The following is a 22682-nucleotide window of genomic DNA, read 5'->3' as shown; positions in this document are numbered from 1 at the left end:
ACTAAGGGTTTAATCCAACAAGCCAAGTCAACAAGAACCAGGTGAGAAAGCGTCCATCCCAGACATAAAAACGCCCACATGCGACGATGGTTACTGGATTATATTTAGCTTAGAGCAATAATATGATCAAACCAGAAGGTTGAACTTAGTATAATCCTGCATGTCCGTCAAGAATATTGAGTTGCAGCGCAACACCCGACTTTACTATGCAATATTTACTTATCTTGACAAAGTTAAGATACCATATTAAAATTATTCACACAAAAAGAGCTCCAAAAAAGATTTAGGTTACCATATATATATATAAACTCTAAAATTAGATATTTTTTGGATGATGAAATTGGGCTTGCCCAAAAATAGGGGGCAATTGATACGATGTCAACAAATTTTTATCATCCATCACAAATATCGAGGCATGATGTGAATCTCAAGGCAATCTTCTAAGCAAGGAAATTCAAACTTCAATAAAGAGTCTTTTAAAGCTCCGATTTCAATAAACACATAGTCAAATTGACCGGCTCGATGAGATGGACCCAATGATATAAAAACTAGTCCAATTCGAGTCAGATCAAATCATGAAACCACTATTGGAGGATTTTCATGCACATTTGGAAGGTCAAACTAATATCAAATTTAGTGAGTTCATAATCGAATCGAGCGTCTCGATAAGAAGAATTTAAGAGCCCAAAATTGCTCAATTTCGACATCGTTAAGGCACTTAAATATCCATCAAATGTCATCTGGTCGAGGGAAGCTCTCAGGACTGTCTGATCAAAATGTTTTATATTTTTGCATTAATTGCATCCAAAACACTTTAAATAGAGTCTCACCTCTCACATGAAGGGGGAGACTAGAGAGAGAACTCAAGGCTTTGAGAATGAGCTCAAGTCAAACATCATCCCTACCATCGTCGATCGTCATCGACCATCGTCAACCACCGCCAACCGTTGGCGACCACTATTGACCTTCGTCGACCGCCGTCAATCACCACTAACCTCCGCTGACCCTCATCGACTATCGTTGACCACTGTCAACCGTCGTCAATCATCACCTACCAGAAGCCGACAGTTGACGTTGTAATCTGAAAAATATAATTACCTTTTTCGTATGTGAGACAAGATATTTCTGCAATCATCAATTAATATTGTATTTTCGCAACTGGGTCAGTCCCCGTGGTTTTTCCCTTTCCGGAGTTTTTCATGTAAAAATTTCTAGAGTCATCTCTGTTTTTTTCTCTTCATCTGTGTGTATGTTGAATTCTCGTACAACGCTCAGACGATAAACCTTTACTCCACCGCCGCGGATTTTCCAGCACGCATCATATAAAAACAATTTTCATAATTTAGCCCCTCAAAATTTATAAGATTTATTAAATTCTGTTTAAATTAAATCCTAATATCAACCAAACATCTCTTCTATGATTTTTTTTCCCACAAACTATGTAAGAAGTGGCCATAGAAATACTGGAAATTTACATGCATACCACACATGCTTATGTATTTAAGCACCTAAAGTTTGATATTCACACTTACACTAATTTGATGCCTTGACTCTATAAATGAAAATATGCATTTTACATTAAAAAAAATAGTGATGATAAAATAAAATTTATAACCATTTTTGGGATATAATTTACATGGAAAATATAGAGAAATGAAAAATATTGAGTGAGGCCTAATCAAAACAATTCAGCATATATTTGAGATTATAAATACTAGCTTTTTTTCATAATTGAAGAAAACAATACCATAAAATTTTGAGCATTTGCTCCGTCTCTTATAACTCTCTTGTTACTACATTGAAATAACAATACATGATGATGATCATGATGATGATCATGATGATGATGATGAAGCGATGATGTTTGAATGACAATGATTGAAAGATAATAATTGAGTAATGACTGTTAAGAGATAATTATCAAATGATGATGATGCTAAGAATGTGATCAATGTGATAATGATGGGACACTATTATTTGGGTTAATGAAGTCAAATAACAGTTGTTGCTAGTAGTGATTGTATGAGTTATTTGCCGACTTGAACTTAAATATCTTTTAGATCTCCAAAATCTATCTAATTTCACGTGAAAAATGCAAATCTATTTATACATTTTTTAAGTGACATTAATTTGTCGAATTGAATAAATAGGAAACACAATTTGAATATTTTTCAATTTTTTCATAATTATCAGCAAAAACAACTTTTTTTTCTTAAAGTTTTGCAATCTAAAAATAAGTTTCATATTATTTTGATCTAAAAAGGATGATAAATCATTAATTTATATTGTAGCTTTTATATGTATTAAGACATGTAATTTTTAGAGAAGTTACTAGAAGAAAAATTATGCGAGAATGAAATAAGTAAGTTTAGAGGGGATTATATAGCACGTTAAACATCTATATTTATATATATCATGCCCCAAACTTTTTATTTACATATACAACACCCAAATCATTACTAATCCCTCAAAAATAAACATTCATTACTCTTTGATCATCGACATCGCAAATATCTCCCCTTCTCTAGTCTAGATGATGACATGGTCTCTCCATTCTTTGCTCAAAACCTTGGCATCTCTAAGTTTTGTTCTAACTACATCTAAAGCTACAACAAAACCTTCATTCTCTGCCTTTGCTTCACTCGAAACTACATCATATCTTCTTTTGTCCCTCCTTCACCATAAGCTAACATACCTTAATCTCGTAAGCTAATCATATTCATACCACCCTTAAGTTATATACGGAACTAATCCACATCCACTAAAGTCTTAAATGCCTTAATCATCAATTCTTTTCATATGCTTAACGAAATTCTCAAACAAGCACATAAGCACTGCATTTTCTTAGTTTATTGATCCCAGTTTAATTTGTGTAGTCTTCTTTTTATTATTATTTTGGTATTTAGCATCTTCCTTCTGGATAAGTGTGATTAACTTTTCAACAAATACTATTATGTGAATAAATTGTATCAACAATTCACGCTAACTAATCACTTTAAGGAAATCCAAGAAAAGGCAAGTGTATAAAATTTTTTACAATGCAGCTTTATTTATTACAGGCTTCGAAAATTTATGCTTCGGCCTCTCACGCGGATAATTTTTGGGTGCTATGTTTCGGGTTGAATTTTTAGAAGTCGAATTAAATCTTTAGGTAAGACACTACCCAAAGTTTTTTCTCGCATTTCATGGGGACTTTTTGATCTGGTTTGAGGTTTCATGTAGGCTCAAGTCTCACTCATTTCGATAACAGGAGAGCACTTTTAATTAAATTCAGTCATTACAGATGCTAAGTGCGACTCGGTGATATATATAAAAGAGATATTGTGTAAAATATTTTTATTAATTAAAGCTAGTTTTATGCTCTTTTTTGGTATATTTTTTGTATATATGCATTATAAAAGGACAAATCTAGTACTTGGAAGAAATTGAGCTAAGTATAGATTGGTGCCTCAGTGCCCAAAATTATGACCTCGATATCAGATGGATAGGAAGTTTCAGCCAAAATTTCTAGAGCAAGACACAATGGCACCAGAAGCCAAGTGCACCTGCATCAAAGACCAACTCTCCAACACCCATAGAAACAATGTTACCATGCTAAAAGCCCTAAATTCTAAAATCAGATTCACAAAAACCAGTGCTCGGTCCCAGCACCAACACGCCCAACACCAACACCTCGATGCTATTACTTTTTGAACCTCAACAGGGTGGTTCTTATGATGTGTTGATGGTTGAACTAGATAAAGAAATAAAAACTCTTGAAAATGAAAATGGAACTCTCTCTCTGAAGTCTTTTAAAAGCTTTGATGAAAGAATAGGAAATTGATAGGAAGTGATATTGAGTGAATGTTTCTCGCTTGTTTGAGTGTGAGTAAAAGAGTATGTGCTTGTAAGAAATTTTTGGTGGCGATCAAATATTGGAAACTAGGAGATTGTTTATCTGATTTTTCATTTCGTTATCTCTGAAGTTTGGCTTAAGTTTTGTAATACAATACAATACAATAGATGTTTTTGTTTAGAATAATGTGTAGCACTTAAAATTTTATGTTATAATTATTGAAAGCCTTTACTTCTCATTAATTTGTTAAGATTGATAGATTTCAATGTCCATTTGATTCCAGGTTTTTGTGAGTTCGAGCAAAATTAATTACAAATTTATTCATATAATACTTTCCATTGAAAGTCCAAACTCCCAATAAATACACACTAAAATAAGCTCCATTCTATCCAATCTAACAGCCCATAAAAATTTAACTTTCCGTTTATTTTACTAACAAGATGCCATTTTTCGTATGTTTTGAGGGCTAAGATTTAAAAAAAACTTAATCAGTCCTCAGCAAATTTATTCAACGTCCTCCAAAACGACAATCAGCCAAGAAAATGTAAAAAGTCAATCAATCAAGCAGAAGTTCGCTTTGCTAATCATGATATCCACATCAGCAGTAACTGTGAGATTTCAATTGATGCAAACCGGGCTCACAGTTCTCAAATTGAGGAGCTAGAAAGAGAACGATTCCTCAATTTTTGGTGGTCTTCCGCCATTTTAGCAAATCCTCTACCTGCTTCTCTCTAAAAATAGAAGAACAGAAGCCCAGTCATCACCTCTCTTCTTGGGATCCTTACTTCTCCCTACCGTTTCTCTGAAACGAAAAGCAAAGGAGCTACTTTGAAAGCAAGGGAGAAGAGAGAGAGCGTGAAATGTCGACCCCAACATCAAAAGAGGCGAGCTTACACTTGGAGGAGGGGGAGGAGCCGAGCGATTCGGAGAACGAGCTCAAAAGGAAAATGAGCAGTGCTTCTGTTTTCTCCACCGATGGTGGGGAGGACGATGACGACGATGGCGAGGACGACGATGATGATCGGAAGGGTGCAAATGTGGTGCTCGGCCCTCAGCTGGCTCTCAAGGAACAGCTCGAGATGGACAAGGTTCTACATTTTTCTCTTTATCTTCTTCTTCGATTTCTTAAATGGTTGGATTTAGGGTTTTGTTGATTAGGACGATGAGAGCCTCAGGAAATGGAAAGAGCAGCTACTTGCCGGCGTTGATTTGACTGAAGTTGGAGGTATGGTTGTTCTTCATTTTCGAGTTCGTTCTTCAACATTTCTGTTAGCTTTTTTTATGGCTTCCTTTCGTCTAGGTAGGCGGTGTTTGGCTGCAACTTGAATTTAGGTTAAATAGGATTTATCAAATCAAGTAATTGGATACTTTGTGCCACATAAATGAGCTCGTAAATGATGGCAGAAGATATTCTTAAATCCGACCTGCAATCGGATTTAGTAAATTCAGATTTACTTCGTAGAAGAGAGGAACATTGGAAGAAAAACTGGAATGCGAAAAAATTCAATTTAGCAGAGCATTGGATTTAATTTTCATTTAAATCCTATTAAAATTATGCTACCAAACACCTGCAAGAGTTCCTGTCAAAACCCCATTTCTCAACCTCTAATGGTACTAGAGCCTGGTTCCTTCTAGTATAAGAAATTTTCATGAAAAATTTTGATTATCTTAATCTTGAACCTTATGATACTAGTAGAAAAGTTATCTCGCTTGATAAAAGAAAACATCTTCGCTCCTTTATAATTATGTCTGAAACATATTAACATCTTGTGCATAGTGATTAAGCACATTTAAGTACTATTATTGATCTTTTAATCAGTTTATTTGAAAATTTGCTCAATCATCAACAAAAGTACTTTCAAAATCTTATTGTTATCTCTTACGGATTGAGAGAAAAAAAAAAGTTTTATTGTTAAAAATCTTTGGTGATAAAATCAGCTATCTTAAAGCATCTCAGGAAGATTTGAATAAAACTCTTTGAAATAAAATCTAGGAGAGATACAAGTTCTTCTAGAAACAAAGTCAGTTTACTGTAGAAATCAAAGATCAAATTATGAAAAATAAAATTCAATCTGATCTAGAAATACAAGAGATAAAAGATCGCTTAAAAGAAATTAAAGATCTTTTAAAAGAAATTAAGGAGCTTCATTATAATTGATGAATAAATTGAAATACAAAAATTCTGAATATCTTGCTGTTGTTACTCATACGTCTGATAATTCTGATGCAGAGAAAGGAAAAGAAGGTTATTTGGAACCTGAAGGTACTTCTAAATCTGATAGATTGCTTGTCCAACAAAATAATATTATAATTGCCCTATTAAGTAGTCTTCATAAAAGAATTAATTTAGAAAGAGCTGTAAAAGATATAACTAATAATACATCTGCAGCCAGTAATCTTGAGTGAATATTAAAGCTTTGTCATTAGGAAAAATAGAGGAAATTCAAATGACAAGAAAATGCTTTAGGTTTCTCAAATATGACTGAAAGATGAACCATTCCATTTTCAAGAATTTCTCAAACTATAACTGGAAAAAATTTTGTTTCTAGCCAAACCTGTACACATGGTTAGATATGATATTATATAGGCATAGTAGTTCAAGAAATGATTATAGACTTGAAGAATTGATTAATATTATCATGTTACAACTATATGTTCTAACGATCAACTAAACAGTGTAAACCCTCCCAAACTCTATTCTCATGAATTGTTTGGCAGTAATATTGGATTATTTAGACATTATAAAGAAGTACCACTGCATTTTCCTGACAATGCACAAATAAGGTTAAATCTGATTGCTCCAGAACTGCTAAAAAACTAAAGAAGAAATAGGGACATATTTATATCCACCTTGGACTTGCTCTTTTGGGAATAAGAAAACTTGTCAGAAAAAGAACTGGAGTAAAAGTATTAATATGTCTATATGATTCTAGATTTAATACTCCAAATGATGCTTTAATTGGAATTATAGAGTTCGTTATGAATAATAATATAATAATTACTTATATTGTTTCTGATATCAATATGACCATAGATGACTTTGAAAAATATATAAAAATGCTTATTCAACAAAAAGGATATGAAAAATTTCAAGGTGTTTTATCCTTGTCTAGATATAAATTTTCTTGGAAAAATCATGTCAAACATCAAAACAAAATTTTTTAAAAAAATTGAAAATAATATACTCTTTAGTATCTAAAGGATTAAATTTATTACACCAAAAGAAGACTCAGAAACTTTGGCCTGCTTAGAATGGAATAATTCTCCTTCGAAAGAAGACATCCAAACTTTGGCCCCTACTGAATATTCTACATTCAGAATTCTAATAAGAGTTTATTGTAAGTTTTAGATACTTTAAACCAACTATTCAAAATGAAGAAGAAACAGATCTAGATCTTATGGATATAGAAGATTTTGAAGAAGTTGATAGGTTTACTGAGAATCCTTCATGCTTCCTTGCTGAATTTGGTTTGCCTATAGATTGGAAGTCAATTCAAACTTTAGAAACACATTATAAAAAGATAGGACATTTGACAAAAGAATTCATTATATGCAGATGATGAGCATAACATCAGAATCTTACAAGAAAAAGAAAGCTTTGAAATAATGAATAGGTTCTTAGACAATTCAAGAACAAGTATAGGCCTAGACTTTGTTGATAATGAAGATAGCTCATCCTATAATCCTCAACCCATCCAACAATATTATCCAACTATTGTCCCTACTCCAACAAGAACAACAAGCTTTTATTCCACTAAATAGGGTTGGCTAAATGAATCTTTTTTCACCATTGTGTCCTATTGAGGGCCATATTTTCATTTAATTCTAATAAATTAAGATAATTTTTTTATACAACATGCCCAAGTCTTCATAGGTCCAATCTAAAGCATCTACTCCACTAAATGGATCATCAAACGGTCAAAGTTTTATAAAGTAAACAATGAAATAAAATATATGACATCCTCCTAGAATTGTTGTAAGAGTATATAATAAAAAAATATAATTAATAAGAACCACTGGAAAAAGAACACATGAAAATTTGTATTTTTCAAAAAATGAAGTATTGCTAAACATTACTGAATGTGATCCTCAATTATATGATAACCATTTAGAACAATGTACCACACAGATGACTAGGGATTATCAAAAAATTCACTAAGACATGGTTAAAAGTGATGAAAAAAATAATATGAAGAGGAGAAAATTATTTAGTAAATGTACCTAGAGTAGCTTGGGGAACTTATAAGAAAAGTTTTCCTGGTTAAATAGAAAATTTGGCTAATGAATGAAATAATATTTTAAACATTGCTTATCTGATTCATAGGATTTTAACTTTAAGAGATGCAAATACAAGTTTAATTTTTAAACAAGATGGTGCTATGAGAAAATTATAACAAATCCAGATTAAGAATTGGAAATATATTAAAATTTTGCTAATGATTTCTTAGCTTACCAACCATCTATGAAAATTATTATTTTGTAGAATTTGGTGAAAGATTATTTTCTAAATTATCAGGAGAATTAGGAAAAGAAATACATTATGCTCGGAAGCAATAAAATGTTACTCCCCAATTTGATAAATTTGGAGTTAGAATGTAATTTTTATTTGAAATTGAAAGAGAAATGTACTTATATTTCTATTTAAAAACAATAAAAAAGTAAAAAATGTGGATTTTGTTCACAAATTTATACTCCACAACAATATCAAATGAACCTTGAGACCAAAAAGAAAAATCTCTAAAATGATTCCATATAAGAAGATATATTATTTTAATCAAATCTACGGCTAGAAAATCTTATTTAAATAAGGAAAAACATGTGAGATTATATAATAAAAAAAGTTTATTCCAATAAACTTACTTGTTATGCTTGCAATGAAGAATGTCATTTAGCTATTACTTTTCCAAAATGGAAAAAAAATTATATTAAGACTGTTACTTTAATAGACTGCATCAATATAGATCTTGTTGAAATAAACTCTCAAATTTCTAATTCATCTTCAATTTATAGCATTTTCTCTTTAAAAGACAAAAAACAAAAACGTACTTACTAATAATTATGGTTTCATAAATGACATTTTAGACCAACAAGATACCAATTCTTATAATATTTTGAATAAAATAGAAGATCTCTTATATAAATCATGAAGGTAGTCATAATTGCAAGATTGGAAATGGTGAAAATAAAACTAAATATTATTATTGTCAATTGTATCCTGCAATTGATAGAAGATTTACGTGTATGATCCGCCAAATCTAACTATGCTTTTATGTTTGAATGAAAAATTTAACATAACCGACACAAAGACACTTACTTAAACTAAGAAAATCAGGTCATTGGCAGAATCTTGTTCAAGGCTATTAGAAGAAAGCATAGATCTCTTAGAAGAGAAACTAGAATATCTTTCTCTCCATGCTATTTCACCTAATCCCGATCCTAAAAGGAACAAAATAATTTTTACAGATCATGCCTCTATGGATCATGAAATTGGACATCCTCCCTTTATTTGTAACCTTGAAAAGTTATTTATATACTATATATTCATGGATATGAATTATCCTTACCAGTTTTTATCAATATTAGAGCTACTTCTAACTCCATTTCTACAGAACTCATTCATGAGAAATACCTCTTAAATTACTCTAAACCTAGACATGCTATCCAATTTGATAACCCACAATTAGAAATGAACAAGTTCCTCAAAAATATCCCTTAGCGATTACAAACACATTGCAAAGAATGGTCCAAAACTTATCCAATCAATGAAATTTGGGTTCGGCCTTTCAATTACTCTCACATCAAACTTATTCTCGATCTGAATTTTCTGCTCAAATTTAATGGTGCTCTCTTCCTTGCTAATGATTATTTGATTATTTTTTTTCCATTTTGCCGGTACTCTTACGCCCATTTTATCAAAAGATGAAATCTTGCTTGGTGAACACATTTTTAATCCAAAAGTTATATTCTCCCCCGTATCACTTGTACTCCCTACACCTTTCGACATCCCTCCTACTACTCCTACTAAAAGTCAAAATTATTCCTGTGGCATTCTCGGATCATGTAAAATTAACAAAACTTTGTGTTCTTTCTGATGTAGATAAACAAGATCTATTATTACAAGATTTCTTCGGTTACAAAACATTTTCTTTTCAGCACTTTGTTACCTCTAGACAACTCAAGAACTTGCTAACTCGAGAAGAAATTGATACCTGGCATTTTTAGAAAAATTTGAAGCTATCAGAGAAAATTCTATCAAGTAATGAGAAAAAGATAAAGTATATTGTGAGCTTGAAGTTATAAATCCTGATCTAAATATTAAAAGTAACTAAATAAGATTCAATAATTAGAAATTAGAAGAATGTAAGATACATATAACTCAATTATTGAAGCTTGGAATAATTCAACATTTTGAATCAAGACATGGAAAGCACCACCATGATAGTGGTGAAAGAAAATAAGCAAAAATAAGGTCAATTTAAGATGTCTTTTAATTGCAAAAGACTATATGATAATGTAGAAGTTGATAGCTATTAAGTTCCTTGAAAAGATTTATTGATAAGTAAAATCCAACATGCTATATGATTTAAAATACTTTCATTGTTGGGTCCTAAGTCTCAGATACGAATAATGGAGGGTTACGTTAGATAGTTAACAACCAATGTAAAATTTTATCAAAAAACCATGACATGAATCATTTAAATAATTGTGTTAATGTTAGGGCATCCCCTAAAATTAACATATTGTATTACTTAAATATAGTGAAAAATATCCAAGTGTCGCTACACTAACACCCAAATATAGTGTTAAATAAGCAAATCTTATCACATAATGGATGGGCTTTTGCAAAGAAGTTAGTGCATAAAACTAATCTTATAATAGAAATTCATAATATAAGTATTTTCACATTTAAATTAATGTAATTAGTATATATTTTGGTTCATTAGAAGATAAATATTTTATGCATTCAAGAAACTAAATGAGTTGGAGAAAATGTTAAGGAGATTAATAGCTTTGGTTTTAAATTTTGGTATTCAGGTAGGAGTTGTATTAAAAATGATGTAGGTGTAATTATAGATAAGAGTTTGAAATCTAATGCTATAAAAATTAGTAGAATTGGAGATAGAATTCTAATTTTTAAAAATTATTGTTGATATTAAGATTTTTAATATTATAAATGTTTATGCTTCCCAAGTTTGGATATAAATTCAAAATAAAAATTTTGGAGTTAACTGAAAAAGTTAATACAAGTGATATGATACCGGAACTAATAGGAGGAACAATGGAACAAAAATAAACTTTTGTTAATATAGAGATAGGATTATAACCCGACTCAAATAGAAGGAAATATAATAATAGGCGAATCCTCCGGTTAAGGATGTAGGGAGAAGACCGAAGGCGGTGGTGGCATCGGGGGGGTGGTAGGCTAAGATGGGAAAGGTCTGGTGGTTTTGTTGGGTGAGTTGTGATGGTGTTTGGTTGGTTGTAGCTAGGTAGGACAATAAGGTTATGGGGGAAGTAGGAGTGGCGGTAGAGTGGTGGAGGCGTATGAGGGTGGTAGGCTACTAGGGGAGTGGTAGGAAAAGGGGTGGGGTAGACGAAGCGAAGGAGATTGAAAGTTTATAACACCACCTCGAGGCATGATACAATTGAAGCACCACATATCGTTGGATATAACCCTAATAAGAGGGGAGAAACTCAACACAGGAGATTAGAAAACAACTCTACTAGAATTGTCTTCTACACATATGGGATATCTATTTATAGCCTCCTACTTTTATACAAAAGGAAGGGAAGTGTGAAGTTAATAAGAATCCGTAAGAGAAACTCTTCCAGAAGAAGATGGGTGTGGAAGATATGCGAACCAGCCCCTGGATTGCGAGGGTTCGCGATCCGCTTTCTTCTTCATGCGGGATGGTGATCCCGTCCCGCCCCGCTGTTCCGCGAAGCTTCACGAGTCCTCTGTCCCGTGGGATCTAAGCACCCCAAAGCTTTGGGGTGCATTCAACGCCTGTGTCAGTCTCCTGGGGTTGGGGAAGCTTAAACCTCTTTTGTTGAAGCTCTAGGTTCTTCAAAGCATGGTGTCAAGTCGGCAATGTTGAACGTGGTTGAATTGTTGTAGTCCTTAGGCAGGTTGATCTTATAAGCGTTGTCATTCAACTTCTGAAGTACTCTGAAAGGTTCACTGCTCTCGGCTTAAGCTTCCCAAATGATTCTACGGGAAATCTTTCCTTTTCTAACCGAACCCATATGAGGTCATCTTCATGAATCATTACTTTCTTCCTGAATTTATTTGTCTTTGTATGATATTTGCCACTCTACTTAGCAATCTCCTTGCCAACTTCTTTATGGAGCTTTTGAATCTCGTGAACTCTTTCTATGGCATCCTTGCTGGTTTTTGAAGATGGTAGGAGCGACACCAGTTCCAGTGGCGGTGGTGGATTGTGTCCGTACACAATCTCGAAGGGAGTTCGTCCAGTAGTTTGGTTGATGGATCAGTTATAGGCGAACTCAGCTTAGGTTAGATAAGATCTCACTATCTTATGTTTTTTCCCATGAAACATCTCAAGTGATTGTCGGGAATCTGATTTATTACGTCTGTCTGTTCGCCTATCAGTAGATGAGCTGTGAAGCTGAATTGGAGTTTGTTACCAAGCTTTCCCCAAAGTATCCTCTTGAAGTGGCTCAGAAATTTGACGTCTCTGTCAGAGGTGTTCTTTGGAATTCCATGCAAACTTACAATCTCTTTGAAAAATATATTGGCAATGTGAGAGATGTCTAGTGTCCAGTGATAGGGTACAAAAAATAGGACATCTTTGAGAATGTTTATACCACAACCATTACGGGGTCCTTTTCCCATTGTGTCCTTGGAAGTACTAACACGAAATTCATGCTGACGTTCACCCACAGTGCCTTTCGTATTGAAGTGATGTGTATAATCCGACTTTCTGAGCTCTTGTCTTTACCAAATGACAAATCCTGCATTGCTTGACATGTCGTTTTACATCTCTTGTTAGTTTTGACAAATAAAAACTCTATTACGCGGGCGAGGGCCTTGTCCGTATTGAAATGACCTGCTAGTCATCCGCTACGGCTTTCCCGCACAATGGCCTCCCTTAGTGAACACCGAATAATGCACAATTGACTCTTGTGGAACGTGTATCCATCTGTGCAGTAATATTTCCCTGTTGGCTCTTTTTGACATTGTTCTCATATGTTTTTGAAATCTTCATCTGTTTCATATAGATCCTTTATGATCTCGAAGCCCACAACTCGATTATGCATGGATGTGATCAATAGCTCTCGACGATTCAGTGCGTTTGCTATGCAATTCTAGCTTCCCGTCTTGTGTTTTAGCATAAATTGGAATGATGCTCGAAATTCTACCTAGGTGGCATATCATCCCTTTAGTTTGCTCTGGCTATTGAGGAATTTTAGGGCATCGTGATCTATAAATAGCATAAACTCGTTTGTCAATAAGTAATGACTCTAATATTCCAGAGCTCGTGCGATGGCGTAGAATTTTGTCGTAAGTTGAGTATTTCCTCCTAAATTTGTTCAACTACTCACCGAAGAAAGCAATAGGGTGTCTTCTTAGCTTAGTATTACTTCAATCCCCATATCAGAGGCATCACATTCTACCTTGAAAAGTTGGTTGAAGTCAGGTGGTGCTAGCACGGGTGATTGAGTTGTCATTTCTTTCAGTATATCAAAACTGTCTTGGGCTGTTGTTGTCCAAGAAAATTCCTTCCCTTTTAGAAGTTCAGTTAGAGGGGAGGGGATAGTGCTGAAGTTTCTGATGAATCTTCAATAAAAGGATGCCAACCCCAAAAATTACCTCAGCTCGGTGAGTGATTATGGTACGGTCTAGCTGATAATGGCCTCTATCATTACGGGATCCATCTGAATGCCTGCACTAGACACGATGTAACCCTAGAAAACATGTTTGGCTTGTCATGAAGTGATATTTCTTCAGATGGGCATATAGTTGCTAGGCTTGTAGTATCTCGAATACTGCCTTTAGGCGATGCAAGTGATCCTTCTTCAATTGGTTGTATACTAATGTCATCAAATTAGACAACAACAAACTTTCCAATGTGAGTTCAACCGAAAGGCATAACAGCCCACTCATAAAGTCCCTCACGCGTCTTGAAGGCGGTCTCTCACTTGTCTCATGGCCTCATCCATATCTGACGATATCCGTTGTGCAAGTTTATTTTGGAGAAGATAATGACTCCATGTAACTGGTATTGGAGATCATCTAAGAGGGGTATGTAAATCAATATTTGATGATAATCTTATTGATGACTTGGTTGTCGATACACATTCACCATGATTCATCCTTTTTGGGCACCACAGGGTAGGGACTGCACACGGGCTGATGTTTTCTTGGACTAGCCCCCTTGCGGCAAGATCTTGCATTTGTCATTGTAGTTCTTCGTACTCCACTGGTCTTAATATGTAGACTTGTCGGTTTGGCAATACGAATCTTGGTATAAGGTCGTTGGCGTGTTGGATTTCTCTTAGTGGTGGTAATCCCTCTTGTAAGCTGTCGGTCATAACATCTTGAAAGTCTTGTAGCAATGGTTGCAGTAGTGCTGGTACCTCTCTTTCCTCATCGCTTCCTTCTAGAAGGACTATTACTAATGTTACAGGGGCATCTCTAACTGACTGCAGGAAAGTACAAGGAATTGGTGCTACCCCTGTATCTTTCTTGCCCTTTGTATCCTTAGCAGGTAGTAAAATGATATGTTTCCCATTCTTCTTGAAGGAATAAGTGTTCTTGAACCAGTAGTGTTGAATTCTTCGATCAAACTGCCAAGGCCTTCCTAATAGAATGTGGCAGGTGTCCATAGGAACCACGTCACATCATGCTTGTTCGTGTAGCTGGTCTTCGATGGAGAAATCCACTAGGTACTACTGATCTACACTATCTCGTTTCCCTTCTTCAGCCAGGTAAGAGAATATGACTGGGGATGCTTCTGTGTGTCCAATCCTAACCTTTTCACCATGTGCGTGGACACCATGTTCTCACAGCTCCCACTGTCGATGATCAGGTTATAGACCTTCCCTTTAACTGTGCACTTGGTATGAAAAATGCTTATGCTTTAACCGTGATTAGTCCTGCTCTGGCTCGGACTGTTGCATTTATTGAACTATTAACGCTTCTTGTTTGTCTCCACAGAACTGAAGCTCTTCTTCTAAACTCTCATTTGATTCCTCATCAACTTCAACGTCGCCTTGATCTACGAGTGTGACGACTCAACTTGTTGGGCAGCTGGAGGCTATGTGATTATAGCCGTGACACCCGAAACACTTCTTGACTAGCACTGTATTGGAGGAACTACCTTTCTCTGGCTTCTTCCCACTCTAATCTTCCTTAGCAATTCTTTGTCCAATCTTGTTATTTCCTCCTGAGGCTCCCTTATCGGTTGTAGAAGTTGCAGATGAGTGCTTGACTTAAGGCGGTGGTCTGAAGGGCGACTATTGGCTGTAGTGCTTTTGCTATTTTACCACCTTCGGGGCTAGTATCTGGACATCCCCCAAAATCCAGTATGGTTGTAATTGTACCACATTACTAATGGCGGGCTTTAAACCTCCGAGATATCTGACGGTTATATGTTCTTTTGGCTCTGTCAGTTCACACTTTAGCTGCAAATGGTTGAATTGGGTCGTGAACTCCTCAATTGATATATCTCATTGTTGCAAGTTGTAGAGTTTTAGGAACACGTCCTGACGATATTGCGATGGGAGGTATTTTTTTTGTATTGCATTCTTCATTTTCTTTAGTTTAATTGGGCTAGCTCGACTCGCTTATCCTCTGGTACGTCTTTATACTCAAAGAATCGTTCAACGTCTTGTTGCCAATCAATAAACTTACCAAGGTTCATGCCTCTCTCGAACTCTGGGAGATCCATCTTGATGTCAAAGTCCCGCTGACCTCTATAAGGGGCATTTTTTCTCGGTCTTCTTTGATATTGGATACCAAAACAGCATGGTCGATATTTCGCGTCAATGTGATCTTCCCTGTGGAACAAATTCATCTTCTCGTCCTTATCTTCGCTTTGACTCTTTCAGTCACTGTCAAAGGTACCTCTTCTTAGTTTCCATCATCCAACTCTGCTACTCTCCGTTGTAGACGACAAGTTTCTCGTTGAATCTCTTCCCGGGTCGACTTCGGTGTACTTCTTTGCGGTGACATAGCTAGGGTTGGGGATCGACAGGAAAAATATGTTGTGGAGGTTGCTTGGGTAGGGGCGGATGCTAGGAGTCCTTAAAGACTAAATGATACTGAAACTAGTAGGAAGAACAGTGGAACAAAAACAAACCTTTATTAATATAGAAATATGATTACAACCCGACTCAAATAGAAAGGAAATGCAATAGTAGGTGAATCCCTCGGTAAGGGATGTAGGAAGATGACTGAAGGCGGTATGGCATCGGCTAGGTGGTAGGTCAAGATGGGAAAGGTCGGTGGTTGTTTGGGTAAGTTGTGATGGTGTTTGGTTGGTTGTAGGTACGTAGGACGACAAGTTTATGGGAGAAGTAGGAGTGGCGGTAGAGTGGTGGAGGCGTATAGTGGTGGTAGGCAGCTTGGAGAGAGGTAGGAAAAGTGGTTGGTGAGAAGAAGCGAAGGAGATTGTGAGTTTACAATACAACCTCGGAGCAAGATACAGCCGAAACACCACTTGTCTTCGGATATAACCCTAACAAGAAGGAAGAGACTCCACAGTGGAGTAGAATACAACTCTACTAGAACTCTCTTACACACATGGGACAACTATTTATAGTCTCCTACTTCTATACAAAAGGAAGGGGAATGGGAAGATAAGAATAATCCAAAAGAAAACGGGTGTGGAAGATACGTGAATCAGCTCCTGGATCGCGAGGGTTCACAATCCGATTCCTTCTCCTTCGTGCGGGATCGCGATCCCATCCTGCACCACTGTTCCGCAAAGCTTCACGGGTCCTCTGTCCAGTGGGATCGAAACGTCCTGAAGCCTTGGGGCGCATTTAGCGCCTGCATCAAGATACCTCTTAAAGAAATAATATTTAATAAAAAAGATTTAATCGTACGCATTGGTAAAGTGAGAAGATTTTAGAAGTATTCATGGTGATTATGATTGTGGAGTGACTAATAAACAATATAGAGTCATGAATTTTAGTTTAGCTTATTATTTTATTATTTCTAGTATTTTATTTAAAAAAAGAGATGAATATATTATCACTTATAAAAATGAATCTAATAAAACCATAAATTGATTATTTTTTAATTGATTATTTTTTTCTTTTTAAGAAAAATAGATCATCAAGATTGTAAAGATTATAATGTCATTCCAAGTGAAATTATAACTACCTAACATTGATTATTGGTTTTGGATTTTAAGATGAAGGGTTTGATGATGAAAAACACAATAAAATATTATCATAGAATTAGATGGAGACACTTAAAAGATAAATAAAATTATTTTTATGAGTATACTTCAAGTTCTTAAGATTTAAGATGTTCATAAAGAAGTTAATACTATGCAGAATAAAGTAACAAGTAGTATTAAATAAGTTGTAAAAGAAGTGCTTGAGGAATAAAATGAAAAAAAAAATTATGAATTAAAATAGTTGATGTAATAATAATTTATAAGACAAGATAAAAAATAAAAAGTTTTGTTATAAAAATTGATTTAAATGTAAAATTTTGGATAATTGGGAAAATATAGGGTGACTCATAGGGAGTCTAAGGGAATAGTTTTTTATGCTAAAAATTTTACTTTTAGTAATCTTTATAACATATCAAATTTTAAAGATGGTGAAAGATATCTCGGTTCTATTGTTCAAAGTATTATTAAAAGGATTGAACGTTTTAGATATCTTAGTTCTATTGTTCAAAGTGTTGGTGATATAGATGAAGATGTTATTAGTAGATTTCAAGTTGGATGGTTGAAATGGAGGAATGCTTCGAGCTTCTTGTGTGATAGAAAAACACCGCGTAGACTTAAAGGAAAGTTTTATAAGATAGTGGTGAGACCTGTAATGTTTTATGGCACAAGATGTTGGCTTGTAAAAAAGATGCATAAAATTAAGTGTTACTAAGATGAGAATGCTCAGACGAATGAGTAGCTTTATACTTAGAGACAAAATGCGAATTGAATATATCCATGGATGAGTTAGAGTAGCTCCAGTGACTGACATTGTTAGAGAGAGCTGCCTTAGTTGGTTTGGTCACATTAAATTTCAACAATCTAATGACCCAGTTAGGAGAGTAGATATTTTAGATTTGAGCATGTTGTATAGAAAATATCTTATTTTATTAGAATTAAATGAAAATATGGCACTCAATAGGACACAATGGAGAAAAATGATTTATGATTTGAGCATGTTGTATAAAAATATCTTATGTTATTAGAATTAAATGAAAATATGGGACTCAATAGGACACAATGGAGAAAAATGATTTATGTAGCTAAGCCCACTAGGCAGGCTAAAGGCTTGGTGTTGCTGTTGTTTTTATATGTTAAGATGATTTAAAAGTTCGATCTTGAAGTCTGGATTTTAGCAAGTCTGTATGCATCCAAACTCCATAGAATAGGTTGCATTCCCATGCCCAAAATGTCATTTAGAATGGCTTGTTATGTCATGTGGGCTAAAGAATGCTCCTCAAATATTCTAAAGAAAAATAGATAATATTTTTAGAAAATCTCAGAATATACATGTGTCTGAATTGATAATTCTCATCTTTTCTCATACTAAGAAAGAACATTTATCTCATATATATACAATTTTCACTTAATTTGTGGCTCAATGATTGATTATTTTAAAATAGAAAATGGTTTTATGCTCTCAGCATTGAAATTTTTTTTTGGGGGCTGAAATAGGCAACGGAAAAATAAAACTGCAATTTCATATTTCAAAAAAGATTTTGGAAGTATCTAACAAACTAGAAGGCTTGAAATTATTAAGATTATTAAATTATGTCAGAGCTTTCATCAATAATCTATCAAGATCTACAAAACCACCTTATGACAACTTATTTGAAGGACACTTGAATGTTTACTAAGAATATATTTTATTAGTGCAACAGATTAAAAAGATGGTTTCCCGGTTAACAAAATTAAGTCTTCTTTTAGATTACGATTTGTTGATAATTAAATCTGATGGTTGTGAAAAAGGATGTGAAAGCAACTCTTATCAGAAAACCCAAATAATTTGTTAGAAAGAGAGAAGAAATAATTAGCAGATATGTCTTTGAGTTATACAAAGAAAAAAATCTTATGTGATAAAAATGAAGTTTTCATTATAACAGATTGTGAGGCTAAAGAAGTTAAAAGTACTTTTGAGTTTCAGAAGATGGCTAAAAATTTTTCGATTATATTACGAATAAAGGGCTATTAATAAGTTGGGAAAATATGGAAGGAAGAGATAATTATCTTGCAGAACAACTATTCAGACAATTTGCTTTAAAAAATTATTTGATTTTTATTGCAGATTGTACTAATCAATTTTTTGACTTGATGAATATCTCTAAAAACTTTACTCAAAATAAGACGCCAATTTGGAGATTTCCAATTACCACATTTTTATGAACCCCACACTTATAGATTTAGCCAAAGAAAAAACTTGAATGAAGTCCAACAATGCTTGATTGATAATAGTTGAAATTTGTCTACCGATTTTTATTCTCGGGGTAAAAGAAGACTTATCTTGGGAGCATTAACCAACTAGTTATTTACTACTACAATAAAAACCATTGGGTAAGAAGTTCCTATGCTATATTATTTTCTCATTACCAAAACCCGGAATACATGCCACTTTGCCTGAAGCAAAGCAGCGAATCGATCTCTGTAAAGAAAAGCCCTCTTGGAAAGACTTTCAATTTTCAAGATGCCTGTGAAGAGATCCGAAGAAAAATTGGACCCAATTTTTGTCTGTCTATCACTTGCAACATATCAAGGATTTAAAGTATTAAGAGAAATAGAGGCCCAAGATTTTAAGAAAAGTCCAATGCAGACTTTTGAAGTTTATGAACAGTTCAAGGAAGATTGCCATGAGATGGATGTAAAAATAACAAAAGGCTGCTGTCCTTAGATTAGATTGGTATTGGAATCATCACTTTGATTTCTTTGGTTATGTTTTGGTTGGTGGGACGAGAACTGAAAATTTTCTTATGGATCATAATTACAAAAAATGAAAAACTAATGAAGGTGTACAAAAAGCAGAAATTGAATATAGAATTTCTTAGAGGTTTTTCTGCAAAAAAATCTAGCATTATCTAGAAACTTGAGAACGAATGTTTTAAAGTTGATGTAGATGCAAGTGGTGGACCCTAACACTAACGAAATATTTTTCTGAAGGATACTAAGTGATTGAAAGGAATATTTTCCTCTTTTAGTAAATAAAAGGAGTGGTTAAAATGTTTATTATTTCTTATTTTATTGATTAAGTTTGTAATGTTATTGGATTCCATGAGTTATGTTAAACTCTATAAATAGAGCTTATGTTTATAAAGTGTGTGTGTGTGTAGGAAAGATGGTCAAAAAGAGTTTGTAAATGTGAGAGTTGTAAGATATATTCAGGTTATTGAAGTTTCTAGCTTTCGTATGCAAGTCTGTTATTTATCTTGTTAATGATTGGAACACTTCTTGTTTCTTTCAAAATTTTTTGTTTTAGATTCTCTTGTTTCAATCTACCAACAACCTTGTTCAGTCAAATGCTCTTTTAAGAGTATCTGTTTAAAGGAATAAAGTCGTTCTAGTGAAATTTAGCGTCAACTGTTTGGTTGAGGTGTTACAAAATATTGAACTAGATAATCTGTTTATTCAAATTCGATTTTGACAAATAAAAAAATAAAAAAAAACAAACAATTTTGAGAGCCATCTTGATAAAAAATTAAACTAAGATATCTTGAGCAGTTTCTCCTTAGACGCAAAACTAAGAAATGTAAGCTATTTATTGTAACTAAACAATAGTTTTTGCCAGTTAAATTACTATTGCGATGACTTTCGAGAATTCTCCATCTTAGTATATGAGATGTTAGTCATATTGTACAATTTCTTTTTGCATAATAAAAATATAAAAAATTCCTACGATATGGAAGTAAAAAACTCATCTTTTTATCTACTATATTTTTTTCCTGATCTTATCACTAGCTTTCTTCTTGTTAACTATTCTTGTCTTTGCCGTGCAATTGTGCTCTGCTAGTTTAAATTTCAACTGGTCCTATGGTTTTGCCACAACCAGAGCCACAAGTTTTATTCAACTTTCTGTTTGATTTTACTTATTTTTAATTCTATTTGGACAAAAACAGCTGATTTGATTATGAAGATCATGTTCCACTGTTGGTGAGCACTAAGCAGAAATCAGTGATGATATTTTTTTTTCTGAATTTCTACAGAGAATCCAAATCCAGAAGTGAAGATCCAGAGTATCACAATCATCACTCCCAATAGACCGGACTTGGTTCTATCAATTCCCTTCATCCCCAACGCAAAGGGCTATGCATTTACTCTCAAAGACAGCAGTCGCTACCGTCTCAAGTTCTCCTTCACTGTCTCAAATAACATTGTATCAGGACTCCGGTACACAAACACTGTGTGGAAGACTGGAGTGAGAGGTAGATGAAGAAAGTGTGAAACCCTTTATGTAAAATGAAGCCAAACTCTTAAACATCGAGGTGCCTTTTGGTGTAACATTTGGAATTTCATTAAAAATTCAAAATTAAGAGCACCCACTCTTCTGGGGTGAGTGACTTGGGAAGTTTACACCAGTGGGACAAAACGCGAGGTCGTTAGGCTAAAGTGGACAATATCTCGATGGATGAGAGTTTTGGCTGTTAGAAATGATATTAGAGCATCACATCTTCTAAAGAAAGGAATATCTGTCTGGTGGATGATTATGAGTTAAGAAAACTGATGAGGATATTAGTTACTTAAATGGGTGGGATTGTGAACTGAACTTTTAAACTTTCAGGTGCATTTTGGTGTAACAGTTGGAATTTCATTAGAAACTCCAAAGTTAAGTATGCTCATGTTGGAGCACTCCTGGGATGGGTGACCTCCTGAAAAGTTATACCATTGGGCAAAACCGTTAGGTCATTGGGCCAAAGCGGACAATATTTTGATGAATGAGAGTTCGGGCTATTACAAAACGATAAGAGAATAATATATTGAGTCCATTGCATTCTTTCAAGTAAACTGTTATCTCAGCTCAAGTTGGATCAGTTTGTCACTTAATTTGTGGCTTGCTTGATACTGTGCAGTTGAGAACACAAAGGTGATGCTGGGAACTTTTAGCCCTCAGAAAGAGCCATACACCTATGAGCTTGAAGAGGAGACCACCCCTTCTGGAATATTTGCGAGAGGTTCCTATTCTGCTAAAACAAAGGTAAACAGATTTCAATTTTTGAGGTTCTTTTGTTTCTTATATTAAAATCTTATGAGGATCTCTTTATCAATTGTTTCAGTTTGTGGATGATGATGGAAAATGTCATTTGGAGATGAGCTATTACTTCGAGATTAAAAAAGATTGGTCATAGGCTTCCTGAGCATGCCTAGAAACCAAGCTATGTTAGAGATTTCATATTTGTTTTTCAATACTGCAATCCATCCATGAATTGCTTGTTTCAAGATTTTATCATTTATTTTAGAATTTTGAGTTAATTCTTCTCTGTTATCGACGTCGTTATGTAAAGATTATTTCTTTTTGTTTTAGAAAGGGAGTTTATGTAACCCTGAAGCTCCTCATGTTATGAAGGGCGTTGCTAATTATATTTCTTTCAATTCTTTGTTTACCCCAACTTTGTAAATGTTTTTAAGAATTAACTGTATTGTTGAACGTACTCACCTTCTGAAAAAATGAA

General features: G+C 34.2%; 1 protein-coding gene across 1 annotated transcript; it reads left to right on the top strand.

Moving 5' to 3' along the window:
* Positions 1-4384: 4384 nt before the first annotated feature.
* Positions 4385-22602, top strand: LOC110029771 (rho GDP-dissociation inhibitor 1-like). The gene is made up of 5 exons (XM_020732204.1): positions 4385-4923; positions 4994-5060; positions 21219-21437; positions 22083-22207; positions 22287-22602. Exons 1-5 carry the CDS (start codon positions 4696-4698, stop codon positions 22356-22358), a joined length of 711 nt encoding a protein of 236 aa, XP_020587863.1. The 5' UTR covers positions 4385-4695; the 3' UTR covers positions 22359-22602.
* Positions 22603-22682: the final 80 nt, after the last annotated feature.

This window comes from Phalaenopsis equestris, unplaced genomic scaffold (assembly GCF_001263595.1).
Source record: "Phalaenopsis equestris unplaced genomic scaffold, ASM126359v1 Scaffold000002, whole genome shotgun sequence".
Taxonomy (NCBI): domain Eukaryota; kingdom Viridiplantae; phylum Streptophyta; class Magnoliopsida; order Asparagales; family Orchidaceae; genus Phalaenopsis; species Phalaenopsis equestris.
Note: the sequence above shows the minus strand (reverse complement) of the source record. Positions and strands in the feature narration are given on the sequence as shown.